This window comes from Rhea pennata, chromosome 6 (genome assembly GCF_028389875.1).
Source record: "Rhea pennata isolate bPtePen1 chromosome 6, bPtePen1.pri, whole genome shotgun sequence".
Classification (NCBI taxonomy): Eukaryota; Metazoa; Chordata; class Aves; order Rheiformes; family Rheidae; genus Rhea; species Rhea pennata.
The window spans coordinates 2,078,595-2,091,221 of NC_084668.1; the positions used below are offsets into that span (position 1 = coordinate 2,078,595).

At 43.4% G+C, this 12,627-nt stretch overlaps 1 protein-coding gene across 5 annotated transcripts in view; it reads left to right on the top strand.

Annotated features, from left to right (window-relative positions):
• Positions 1-8,819: 8,819 nt before the first annotated feature.
• Positions 8,820-12,627, top strand: part of CACNB4 (calcium voltage-gated channel auxiliary subunit beta 4) — an 85,321-nt gene continuing 81,513 nt past the window's right edge. For 3 of the 5 annotated variants that reach the window (XM_062579394.1, XM_062579395.1, XM_062579396.1), the window contains exon 1: positions 8,820-9,006. In XM_062579394.1, the coding sequence (XP_062435378.1) occupies positions 8,962-9,006 (45 nt within the window). In that variant the 5' untranslated portion in view covers positions 8,820-8,961. The remainder of the gene's footprint in view (positions 9,007-12,627) is intronic. The other 2 variants (XR_009958857.1, XM_062579397.1) reach the window with 1 other exon arrangement.

The following is a 12,627-nucleotide window of genomic DNA, read 5'->3' on the forward strand; positions in this document are numbered from 1 at the left end:
ATGGCATCCTCCATTTTACAAATTTGGGGTTTTGATGAATTCACTGAGGATAACAGCTTGTTACTGCTGCCAGCTAATACAGTCTTTCATTATAATGAAGATCAGATGATGTTGAAGATTTGGCTGCAAGCCACATGCAGAGTATGTAGCATCAGCAAACAGCTGTAGCCGGGATGTGCTGTACCTGGGAATTCCTGGGCTCAGTGGTCCTTGCTTGCCGTGCTCCTTCCCTTATTACACCCGGACACTGGGACGGGTGCGGTCTGCTCCTCGCTCTGTGCAAGTGCTGCCAGCAGCTTTGCTTTCTATCAGCCCTTGACTGATCATTGTTGAGGTTTTTTGTGTGTTTCAGTACTGCTGAGGCTTTCCAGGTTGCAGCAGTAGTTCTAACTGCTGCTGTAAAACAGCACCAGCTCCCCATAAAGTTTGAAATTAGCTTTTATTGATAGTTTCCTCATAATTTCATCAGTTGTGGTCTAAAGTGGTGTACAGCAACACTCAGCATCAGCACTTAACAGCAGTTAGAAAATTGATTAGTACTCATAGGAAAAGAAGAGGAGCTTAAAGTTAAAAAGTAAGAAATAAATGCTTAATCCTCTGGCCCATATGGGTTTTGGCATGGAAGCTAAATATGTATAGACTCTCTAAAAGCAAAACTTCCTTGTCTTCCTTCCAGCAAAGACATATGACACAATTCAAGCCAAAAAGCCACTCCGTTTGTTTGAGCTGGTGCCTGTGGTATGAGTCTGTATTTTGGAAGCTGGGTCAGTAGCAGCCTAATGGTGGGAGCTGCTGATCAGTGGGAGCTTTGCTGGAGGGGAACTGTGGATGGTCAGTGTCTGAGCATCACCGCGTCCACATACCTGCCCATATCAACAGAGATGCTTTGAGTTCTGAGGTTTTAGAAGGGAGACCCTTGTTAATACAATAATATGACTGTGGCATATGTCTTGCGCCATTTTCCGGAGTTGCAGATTTGCCTCACTCAGTGCTGGGCACCAGTGTATGCCACAGTTGGAGCAGGATTGGCTTGAGTTACTAAAACCGCAGAGCAGTCGTGCCTGCCTCAGGAGGGAGGAGGAGGAGTCTTCCAGACTCCTCTATCAAAAGCAGTCTGGAAGGCTGTAGCTATGGCTCTGAGTTTCCTGCAGCTAAGCTTCTTGCAAATCTCGATAGCACTTACAGGGGAAAAAAATCTCACAACCAGTTAAATATAGAGGATACCTACAAGTGTAGCCCAGTTACCTCTCTCATTGTAGGTGCTTTAAGCCAAGAGGAAGTGACAATGAAGTTTTCACACTCTCTTTAATTATAGCAGCCTTTATGTAACAGCGTCAGATAAATGTGTTTTAGAATAGGTGGCACCTCACTTCCTCTAGAAGAACTGTCAAATTAGACTCTACCAGCCTAATTTATTACTTGAAATTCGAAGAATTAAACATACTGCCCAGTACTCTCTTTGAATAAAACCTTTAAATGCACAGAATCCTCTGTGGCAAGACACATCCCAAACACAGTACTTTTCTTCTGAAATACAAATACATAGTTATTTATCTGATTGCTTCTAGGGCTGCCAAATACTACAAGTATCATCTAATTCTCATTGCTCGTAAGACATAAGAAAATAGGGTTAGTGGGGATCTCAAGAGGTTATCTCACTCGTACCTCTGGCCAAAGGCAGGAGCTGTTGTTACTAAACTAGATGCTTATCTAATCAATATTACACAACAGAAAAAAGGAGAAATAACTTTAAACAGAGAAAGGGTAGGAAATAGGGCTATGCCAGACACTTAGAAGAGTGAAAAATTGGACTCCTTCCAACCGCTGGAAGCAACTTCTGCCTTAGATGGCTTGCTAGAGAATGCTGACAGTCCCTTTCCTTTGTACCGATGAAAGGATACTTGGGCTGTTTTGCTGATTTCAACAAGAGCAACATTATGTGGGGGAGAGCAATTTTTTTCTACCAGTTCCAAAATTAAGGCTATTGAAGGTCCAAATAAACACTTATCATAGAATCAGTTATGTTTCATATAAAGTATGCTGATAAATACTGTAGTTTTTGGAGTATTCCATGTGCTTAAAACTGCTAGAATGAGTGGGTTCATATCTGTATATGCTGTTAACGTAAATACTGATGCTTTTTGTTAATATGTTCTAACCATATATGAGATACAGTCTCATTACCTATAAATAATATTATGATCCCAGGATCATAATTTTACTGTTAGAGGAGGAAGAGAATGGGAAGAACTTCCACCCTGTTTCATTGGCACCTATGAACACAATTATTTTTGTTGCTTGAGGGTTAATATTCCTGCCAACCCTTTTTTCTCCTCCAGAGTAGTGGGATAAGGAGGCAGAGGGAGGCCTGTAATCCTGCCACACTGGTCACAGTGAGTTAGTAGCAGTGAAGCCCCAGGTGAAAGTGAAATGTGTTGAAGTAAGAAAAAGCGAGATCTTGCTGACTTATATTCTGGCTTTGCGCACTGCGGTGTATATGCTTGACTTAGGAATCTAGTTACTGTGATTCTATTCAAGTAACACTTTTATGTGTTTATGCAAATAGTTGATTGCTATATCTGCTGAAGGAACCATACAAGTGCAGTCATTTGATTGTGCAATCGTTAGATTGGGCTTCAAATAAAATTTCATATAGTTCTGTATAAAATTCATGCTCTGGGAAAAAATATTATTCCTGCATTCAGATAGCTCAGAAATGACTGAATAACTGATGTTCAGGAATATATGGATGCATTTCTGAAAGAGAAATTGTATCTTTTTCCTTTGTACTTCAGAAAGTGTTCATTCTAATCAAAAGAGAGAATATGAATAATCTCTAGTGGAGTCAGAGTATCTGGAGGAAGCCAAGTATTTCGGAGGTCTGTGGAATGCTCTAAATATTCTGACTTCTAGTCCTCTCCTTTCCTCCTCCTCCCACCAGTAGAGTGCAATAAAGCTTTGACTTTAATGCTAATGCTGGCTCAGAATGCCACAGATAGTTGAATGAGTATTGAGCCCAGTCACTTATGTGGCCCCTAACTTCAGGATTAATTCTTTCTTTGGAATAATTCTTGTTTTGCCTGCAAGTATGTGCCCATGAGTTCCTGGATTCCCTGCATGGCCATGCTTGCAAAGCAAGAGCTGCTGTTAGGAGGAGTTCAATTCTGTTTCTCCTCATGAGATCCCTTTCACTTTGGCTGTTGATGAATTTGGGAAGGGAATAATACTGACTTCACCTGCCAGCGGTTGTTTCCCATTGTGCTCTGAATACAAAACACTTCCCTAGCAAGCTTGTCCTTTTGACTTGGACTGCTTGTAGAGACCGTAAAAAGTCCATAGAAGGAGGAGGCTTTTACATAACCAGCAATAACAGTATGTAGACCTTAAGGCAATTCCAAATTTTACCTTCCTTGTTAAGCCACATGGACTCAAGTTACGCACCTTTGGCAAGGCTACAGGTCTAGCTTTTGACAGAGACATTGGGTAGGTCCCGTGGAAACTGCATTGATTGTCTTGTGGTCTTTTATTTGCATCTCCTTCTAAATCCCCTGTGCTTACAGGAACATGTGGAGTTGTGGGCTGCAATCACAGGAAGATGTATACTCCTTGTAAATCATAGTGCAAGAAATCTGTGTGAAACCTACTTCATAGCGGTCCCGCTGATGTTGTCTGAGAATGGCAATTCTCAGATGTGGTTACAGTGATTGCACCATGATTAAATCCCATTAAAAGAATAGAATGCTTGTGAAAATGACTATTTATCAGTCTTTGAAAATTAATATTATAAACAAATAGAATCATGCAAACAAAATGAATAACGCAGCAGCTAATGCCATTTTACAAAAGTAGTTTTAAAGTGTTAAACCTTAGAAAGACTCAGTTCAGCTCATTTATCCATGAGATGTTTTCATCATGTCTCTTAAAACTCCATATGCACACCCACAAACATGTTTTCCTTGGATGCTAGTTCCTTTAGTGTTATCCAAGTGCAGACTGAAGCTGACAGGTACCAGAGTCTTTCCCCATGGCCTGAGGCAATGGCACTTTCCACCTAATAGTATCAGATCATCTGTGTTCACTTTCAGAAACAGCCCAAAGATGACTGAGGTCTCTCAAAACCTTCAGTTAATATGTGACCCTCTCCTTTTATTGTAGTCAATTTTTTAAAAATATTTGAATTTTGATTTTAAATATTTGAATATTTAAAATTTGAATATTTTGGGTAGCTCTTCTAAGAAAGATTAAGCTTATAATGATATTTCTTTCTATATGCTTTCCATTCTATTGGATAGCTTGACACAGGCATGTTGAAATCAGAAATCTGTCTTTCCAGAAGCTGATGTATATCCAGTGTAATAGTATCACTATAAAAAATGTAACACTCTTACTGAACTAACGTCCTGTACTCTAGCAGTAATGTATACAGTCACCTGCAAACCTATAACAATGAAATAGTGACAACATTTCACTGAAATCAATAGTTTCATAATTATTTTCTTTAGTCCATATTATCTCCCCCCTTGCACACCTCGATTACTTCCTGGTTTTGGGCTGCATCTAGTCTCCTGTTCCTTGTGTACGTTAAGGGTCCGACTGACTTTTCAGATCGCTTCCAAAAAGTCAAACTTCTTCCTCACTTTCTTTGTTGTGCTGCACAACATCAGCACGTGTACAAATTATAAATACACATGCAGGCAGAAAGCATGTCCCGGAGCTAAAGTGCTCTCTGCCATGTGGGAGCCTAGACTCAGCAGTGCCGTTCCATGATGCAGCTGAACAGACTAAACGACATGAGCCGACGTGTTCATGGTTCCTGTGTTTGTCTCGAGAAGATGTTACCATGTGGTGGTACGCTCAGGGATTTGCCCAGCACAAGCAGTAGTCTGAATGTACCGCGCTTGGGCTCGTGCTTCCAAGGTTGTGTGTCAGTCGAATAGCAGTCGTGCAGCAGCTTCTGCAGAACGGTCCCCCGCGGGATTCATTTCCAAAGCTGGACGCCCAGATCTCTGTTCCGCATCAGGCGGGGAGGCAGATTTTCCTTGAGTTGCAATGCTGTAGGACTTGCTTTGTTTTTAATTGCCTTCAAGGATACAATTAACAGTGTTTCTTGGATAAATTACCTCGTAATACTCAAAATCAAACCTTTGATGTAGAGTTCCTATGTATTTCAGGTATTACTCTCCTTGCATGTTAGTCTCATGCCTGGAAAAAAAAAAACATACAAAGGTTCCTTCGTACATACATAACACATTAATTCAGTTATCTACAGAATTCAGAAACTCTATCAGGATGGATGGAAATCTAGCAAAACAGCTTTTGCACATCAGGTAGATTGTTTTAGTGAAGCAGGATCAAACTTCCAGTCAGAAAGGTGGGGGAGTTTGCTTGTATGAATGTTTTCCAACCTGCACAGCTCCAGCATGCAGTTTCACAAGGTGTTTGGGCTGCCTGAAGTCTGGGCTGTTGCAGACAGGGCAGTTTGGGTCTCGCCTGCCTCCCAGCCCTTGCGTTGGCACCATGCAGCCATGCCAGCAGACAGCGAGTGCAGGGCTGCTCAGTGGCAGCGTGGGAGCCCTGGGCTGGCAGGGCAGCACAGACTGTGTTGGTTTAAGCAAATTGTGGAAAAGGAATTTGAGACTCCACGATGGTGATGCAGAGCACCTAGGTAAGAACTGCCTGTCTGTGCTGACTGCATAGAGGCCACAGCCCTGCATTTTAGACATCTAAGCTAGTTGCTTCAGGTAGGTTGTGTGAACGCCCCTTATGTTTAGATCTTTCAAGTACCAGCCCTGTTTAATGAGCTAGGTGTAATTTTATAGCATCTTTTAGAAGCCTTTCAAGTTGAGTAATTAAATATATATTTTTAATAACCTCTGTATCTGAAAAGGACAGCGTGAAAGTTTAAGTACTGAAAATCAAATAGTGATTCCCCTGACTTCTGAATTAAATTTTCATTACAAATTTATGTGAAAGTGCAGTTTTTTTCTTTTTTCTTTTTCTTCTGATTTCGTGTCTGCTTTTATTTTGAGCTGACAAATGACTCTGATGATGCACTTAACATTTCAAACTGGAGGAAATTTTTAACAGTCTCCTACTGTGTACTGTGTATTTGTTTCTTTAGATTCATAATATCACATATTTTAAAGGTTAGGACACCTGCTATATAGCACAGACTTTAAAAATCAGTCCCTTAACTCCTGTATAGGGCATTCAATGAGCATTTTAAAGACAGTCTTTAAAAATCCTCCTTCATCTGAACAGCCTAGCTCAAACCACCACAAAGGGCTTCAAAACATGCTGGCTGCATTCTCCAGCCCTGACTGCGATGGAAGGATTGTTAAAGAATACTGGACTGCAGCTGTCTAGAGTTAGTTGCTTAGCATAACTCACTTAGCATTAGTACCTAAATTTGTTGAAGCCTTAGGCTGCAAGCTGTGAACTTTTCACCTAGTTAAGTAAAAGGTGTTCGGAGCTGGGTCCATCTGGAAAGATAAGGAAGTCATAACTGATAATGGAGGCTTCAAGCACAGAGATAAGAGGAGAAATGGCCTGTCTAGAGATAATGAAGGAACCCAGTGAAACACATGAAGACCCCAGGCCTTAGTTTTACAATTGGTCCGGCCCACTGCATGAGGAACGGGGAACTTAGGTCGTAAGGGTGTAATTGCCCAGGAATTTCTTTGGGATTACTCTTTGGAGGCACCTAGCTTGAGCTGTAATTACTGCACGTGTGCCATTAAAACTTATTTTGCTCTAAACTGGGTTTGAATTTATATCTCAGTGGGGACCTAGGGTCAGACCCTGTTGTGGTGGCCAGTGAGTCTAGTTTTCCATAACAAGGATGGTTCCCAGGAGAATGAGGGGCAGTTTGGTCTCTGGGGTTCTTCCGCAGTTGATAGAGGACCAGTAAACGGAGCCAGTTAGTGTCAGTTGTGATGGCAATTTCTGTTCTCTGAACAACCAACCGATCAGAAGTGGTTCGATAGAATTGCTGTCTTGTTTGACATAGGCTACCAAAAAGCCATCAGAGGATCATTATTAATTTATTTATTATTATTTATTTTTATTTATTATTTATTATTTTATTTATTTATTATTATTGTTTGTTGGATTAATATTGGCAATGTGCTATTTGCATAAAACTAGACATGAAGTTATTACTCTCTGGAAGATCTCATAGGCTGAAGGCTCAGTCCTGAAAAACACCTAGATGCACACAAACTTTAACCATGAAGCTGATCAGTGGGATTATGTTTCTTCAGTATGCAGGCATGTAAGCTCTTGCAAGCAGGAGGTTATAGGGACAGAAGCAAAGAATGGAATGCCCTGGGAACATAGTGGAAGGAGTAAATTGGAAATAAGATTTATGATAGTTTGGGGGAATCTCTGAAGAACTTTATAAGAGATTGCAAGTGTAGGGAGAAAAATCCTTTTGCTCTGCTTTGAAAGTCTATTGGATACTTACCAGAGTGATCAGTGGTAACCTTTTGGAGCTAAATAATTAAGTGTTTGGAAGGAATAGCAGATGAAGCAAATGGAAAAGATAGACAGGAAGTGTTTATAAACACAGATATGTTTGGTCAGATTGTACTACAGATGGGATTTAAAGAAATCATTTTAGTGTATAAGTAAATTACTTCCTTGTTTTTTTCTGTTGTTTTTTGATCATGTAAACCTACTCCTTATGTTTAGCCCCTACAAGTTCTGGGAAGGAAGACCAGTCTGCTTAAGTATGAGATAGGAAGTCAAGGGACATACTAGGTGAAAGGCAGGCTTTGCTACTTCCTCGTTGTGTGACTGGTAGTTTCTTCACCTGTGGAATGAGGAGGTTTGCTGGTCTCTTTGCGTGCTGCCAAGTACAGCAGGTGTTTGTGTAGCTGATACTCTGTTGAAACAAGCAGTTATTTAAAATGAGAAGTAGAACCAGAAACTTCGAGATTAGCACTCCAGTCGGATCTGCTTTGGAAATTTGTTTCCAAATTTAGTTATAGCTAAGGCCCCAACTTTAGGGTATGGAGGTTTTTTGTTTCCAGCATCACCAAACAACATCTGGAGATAATTTATTCCCTAGAATATGCTAGGGAATAGTTCTGCGGCCCGGAGATGGTTCATTGGCGGGGGGCAGTCGGGAAATCCCGCTTCCTTTGGGAAGCGAGTGGGAATGACCTGTATCAGGGGGAGCCCAGCTGCTCCCCCGACAGCCGGAGGAGGCCGGGCCTAGGGCACCCCGGCCTCGGAAACCAGCCTCAGCCCTCACCTCGGCCCTCCCTGGCCCCCGCCTCAGACCCGCGGCCATTTTTGTGAAGAATAACGAGAGAAAACCCGTTTGCTGGAGGCGTTTTCAAAGCAAAATACCATACGTGTTGCTCGTTTAAAGTAATAACGATAATAGAATCGGTGTTGGAACGCGAGGGGACGGACAGGACAGCCGTGCCCGACGCCTGCTAAGCTGGGGTTGCCCGAGAGGCCTGTGTTTCTCCTGTTCCCTGACGGGCGGAGGCTGCGGGAGAGGCAGGCTCGGGGCTGGTCCCGGACGGGACGGGACGGAGCCGTCGCCGTTGCCGTCGCCCCTCACACCGCTCCCCTGAGGCGGCTGGCGGGGGGGAGGCGGCGCCTCGCGCGGCGGCGGCGGCAGCGGCGCTGGCCAATGGGGGCGCGGCGGCGGCAGCGGCGCGGCCAATGGGAAGCGGGCGGCGGCGCGGCGCGGCCAATGGGAGCGCGGCGCGGGCTGCGGCGGGCGGGCTGGCGGTGGGGGCGGCGCGGCGCCGCCGGGGGCACCTGCGGCGGCGGCGGCGGCGGTGGGCGCGGGGAGGCGGCGCCGCGCGGCTGGGGCGTCCGCAGCGCTGACAGGGCAGGCTCGGCCCCGCCGCCGCCGCCGCACAGGCCTCCGCCAGCCCCCGCCGCGGCGCCCCGCAGCGCCGGTTCCGCACCGAGAGAGGCGCCCGCCCTCAGTGGAGCTCCATGTACGACAATTTGTACCTGCATGGATTTGAAGACTCGGAGGCGGTGAGTGTCGCGGCGGCCTGGCGGGTCCCCCCGCGGCTGCCCGGAGGCCCCGTTACATAAATCGGCTGCCCGGAGGCCCCGCCGAGGGGTCCCGGCAGTGCTGCCGCTCGCCCGCCGCCTCTGCGGGAGCTGCTGCGGCCAGCCGCGCTCCTCAGCCTGACGGGAGGGGAAGAACCCCTTTAATTATATGATACTTCAGCAGCAGAAGTTCCTGAGGTGCCGCCTGCGTTGTACGCTTCCTGGGCAAGCAGTCAGCGTAGATGCGTTTGATTTTTCTTTATTCATTGTTTTTTCCTAACAAAAGAAGCAGTGCGAGCGCTCCCGGCGCGTGATCCCGCCGCATCCTAATGGCCCACGGTACCGCTAAGATACAGCGCCAAGGCAGCCGAGATAGGCTGGCGTTGTTCGCGAGGAAATGATTTCCCCGCCGCCGCCTCCTGCTTTGCAATGGTCCTGCGAGGAAACCTGTGGCAACCTTAACAAAATGGTGCTCTGGCAACAGTCAGACCCGTGGTGTTGTGGTTATAGCTTTAAGCTGAAAATGAGCAACATTAATACCGATTTTCCAAGTGGTGATGCTTTTTAGCAGCAGCTCCACAGAAGCCTCGTGGAGCAAAATCACTTGGGGCAAAGAAAACTGCTTACATTGCCACGGTGGTTAATGTGCTGCTCCATATTAAGCAGGAGCATGTTACATAAGGTTTTGTGGCCAGCTCATAAAATACACAGATTATAACATAAAACAGAGTATGCGTCAATGCAGACGTATGTGTCGTATGATGTGGTAGCCACAGGAGAACAGATAAAATCATGTATCTCTTGAGATGAGGCTTTTTTACTGCCTGACAATGAGGTCTTATCGCTCTAGGACTGTGAAGTGTAACCTGTCTACGTGTTGCCTCACATATGAGCAACTTATTTTAGCATCAGTTTATTTCAGAGGGAGAAGAATCAGAACTGTGCAGAATTTGAAACTAAATAATGTTATACAGCGTGCTGGGAGGGAGCCTAAAGTGTTTGCATCCTTAAAAACTATCCTTCTTTGGGTTGATTTAGAAACTAGTTGATTTCTGTAGTTCCTGCCTTTTTAGTGTTCATACGCTAATTTTTGTTTTGTATTTTCTCTTACTGCTGCTTAGAAGCTGCTGTGCCAAATGCATATAAGTGGATTGCTTCCTTCAGAAATGTGTTTTAGATCCAACTGGACGTTTATAAGGCAAACGATGAATTCTTGGGAACTGTTACCATTCCTGAATTTCTGTCTTGTAATGGCATCATGTCTTTCAGCAGAGTATAGATACGTTGTAAGAAGATGATTTAAAAGGCATGTAGTGTGGCTAAGAAGGGTAACTTGCTAGGTGGTGGTTGCCGTAGAGGAGCTGATTCATCTATAAAACCCAGATTTCAGAGGTCACTAAAGATTGCAGATAAATGTCTAGGGTGATTAGTGGGTGCCTCTGATATGCTTAATGCCACCTGATTTCAGTCAGGCTCCTCTATTTTCTTCCAAGAACATTATTTGGGAAAAGCAGTATTTATGATGGTAGAAGCCCAGAGACCTACCTGCTGTACAAACATCCACACTGATTTATACGGTAAGAATCGTGTTAGCAACAGAAGATAGGAAGTAGATCTTTAACTGTCAGTTTGGGGGGATTGGGATAAAGAAGTCATTTCTGTGTTCTTTAATACTCCTTTAACCAGTTGATGACAACGGTGTTGACAGCTTTTGTAATTTTAGTCTCTCAGCACTATCAATGTTTTTGATAGACTCCTGGAATCGTGGGAATATGTGAGAATCTTAGCTTTCAATAAAAAAAAAACCTTAAAAACAATCTAGGTTTCACAGTGATATGGAAGAGCTAGAGACTGTATACCCCAAAGGCTCAGACACAAGGCAGATAAAATTCTCTAAATGTTTGTTTGGTTTATTTTCTCAAACCACTTACTTAGAACACTATTATTATTTTGGGTTCTGACTCAGGAACTGAGAATGCCTTCAGTGACAGTACTCTGACAAAGCAGGTAGCATGATAGGTCGTATGAGTATTACTTTCAAGTCAAAGAAGGGCAATGTAATAGAATGAATATACTAAAATATTAACCAAGGAAGGGTAGAATACTGGATTTCCTGCAGTTACTTTCAGAGGAAATATACTGTGAGTGTGCAGAGATTAAAGAAAAGGACTCAGTATTGTGCTGGATTTATGGACTTGGAAGGCTTAGCCCAAATGTTGCGCAGCTAGTGAACCTAGGGAAGTACAAGCTCGTGTACTGTACTTGCTTGTTCATTTTCTGAAGTAAAGGGAGATACGATCGAATTCTTGTGCTGCTTATAGCACAAAGTAAGTTGTATCGAAATGAGACACCCTAGAACGGTAATGTTTTCTTAAAGTAGATATTTGACCTTATAAAACTCCTACTGCAATTTTCTATAGTAGTGGCCCAATGTAAGAAAATCAACTAGTTTCTGTGTTTTTCTAGTAAAGAAAAAAATCATATTCATAATGAGAAATACAAAATAACAAAACTACATTGTCCTTTTAACCCCAGTTTTCATTATTTTTCACAAGTATACTGTATTCACTCAGCATTTTCTCTGAAGGAAACCCTTGTGCATGTCCTAAATAGCAGAAACTGTGGCAAGCAGGTGGGTAACACTTTTCACTCAGAAGGTCTGTTTCTACTTAGAAATTGGATGGCAGCTGTTCAGGAATGAGCACAGCCGAGGTGGCTGCGGAGCATACTTTAGGATCTCTCCTGTGCAGAACTTCCCATAGAAGTGTGGTAGGAGCCAAAGCTGGACGCAGCTCTGATGGAAGGACCAAAATGAAACACTACTTACCCGGGCTCTTTATGTTTCATAAACCACAACAAAGGAGGGTGATGTGCTGTGTTTGTTATAGTGAATCTGTTCCTCCAGGCTTTTTCTTTAAATGTATCATTGCATGCCTTCCAGTAAATGAACTGTCCAGTATATTTACCACACTGTAGCATGTCTGCCCTCAAAGGTCCTCTCTGATGCTCTGCAGTCAGCTTTTTAAAATTTATGGTGCGAGATTTCTCTTTACCCCTCTGAAGGCCTACTTCATCCTCAGTGCAGCCTGTGAAGGCTTTTTGTTTGTTTGTTTGTTTGTTTTTTCCTACAAAGTGTTGCTGTCTGTGTTTGAAAGAGTCCTAAAAACCTGGTTGAGAGAGATTTTCAGTGACTAAACCATTCCATGGTCTCATATTTACTTCAGAAATGATCTGGGCAGATGAGCTTATTGATGTATAATAGGCCTTATAAATGAAGTCAGAGAGAACAGCTGGAAATGCAGTTGTGATCAAGGGTTAATCTTTTTAGATTTTCACTGGACTGAAATTGATGTATGCTGTTGACTGTCTCCAACTTCTGAACTGCTTCAGGCTAGCCTTGCAGTATTACAATTAGAAAGCAGCTGAATGGCACGATGACCACAGATACCCCTAAAGAGTTTTTCCACTAATGAAATTATACCCATTTTGAAGTGCTATATGTACACACTAATTTTTAATTTGCTTTGGAGGAGAAGCTGAAGGATCAGTTTATAGCACTTAAGCAGAGTAAGCATGCTCACTTCTGGAAAGTTACTGTAAAAT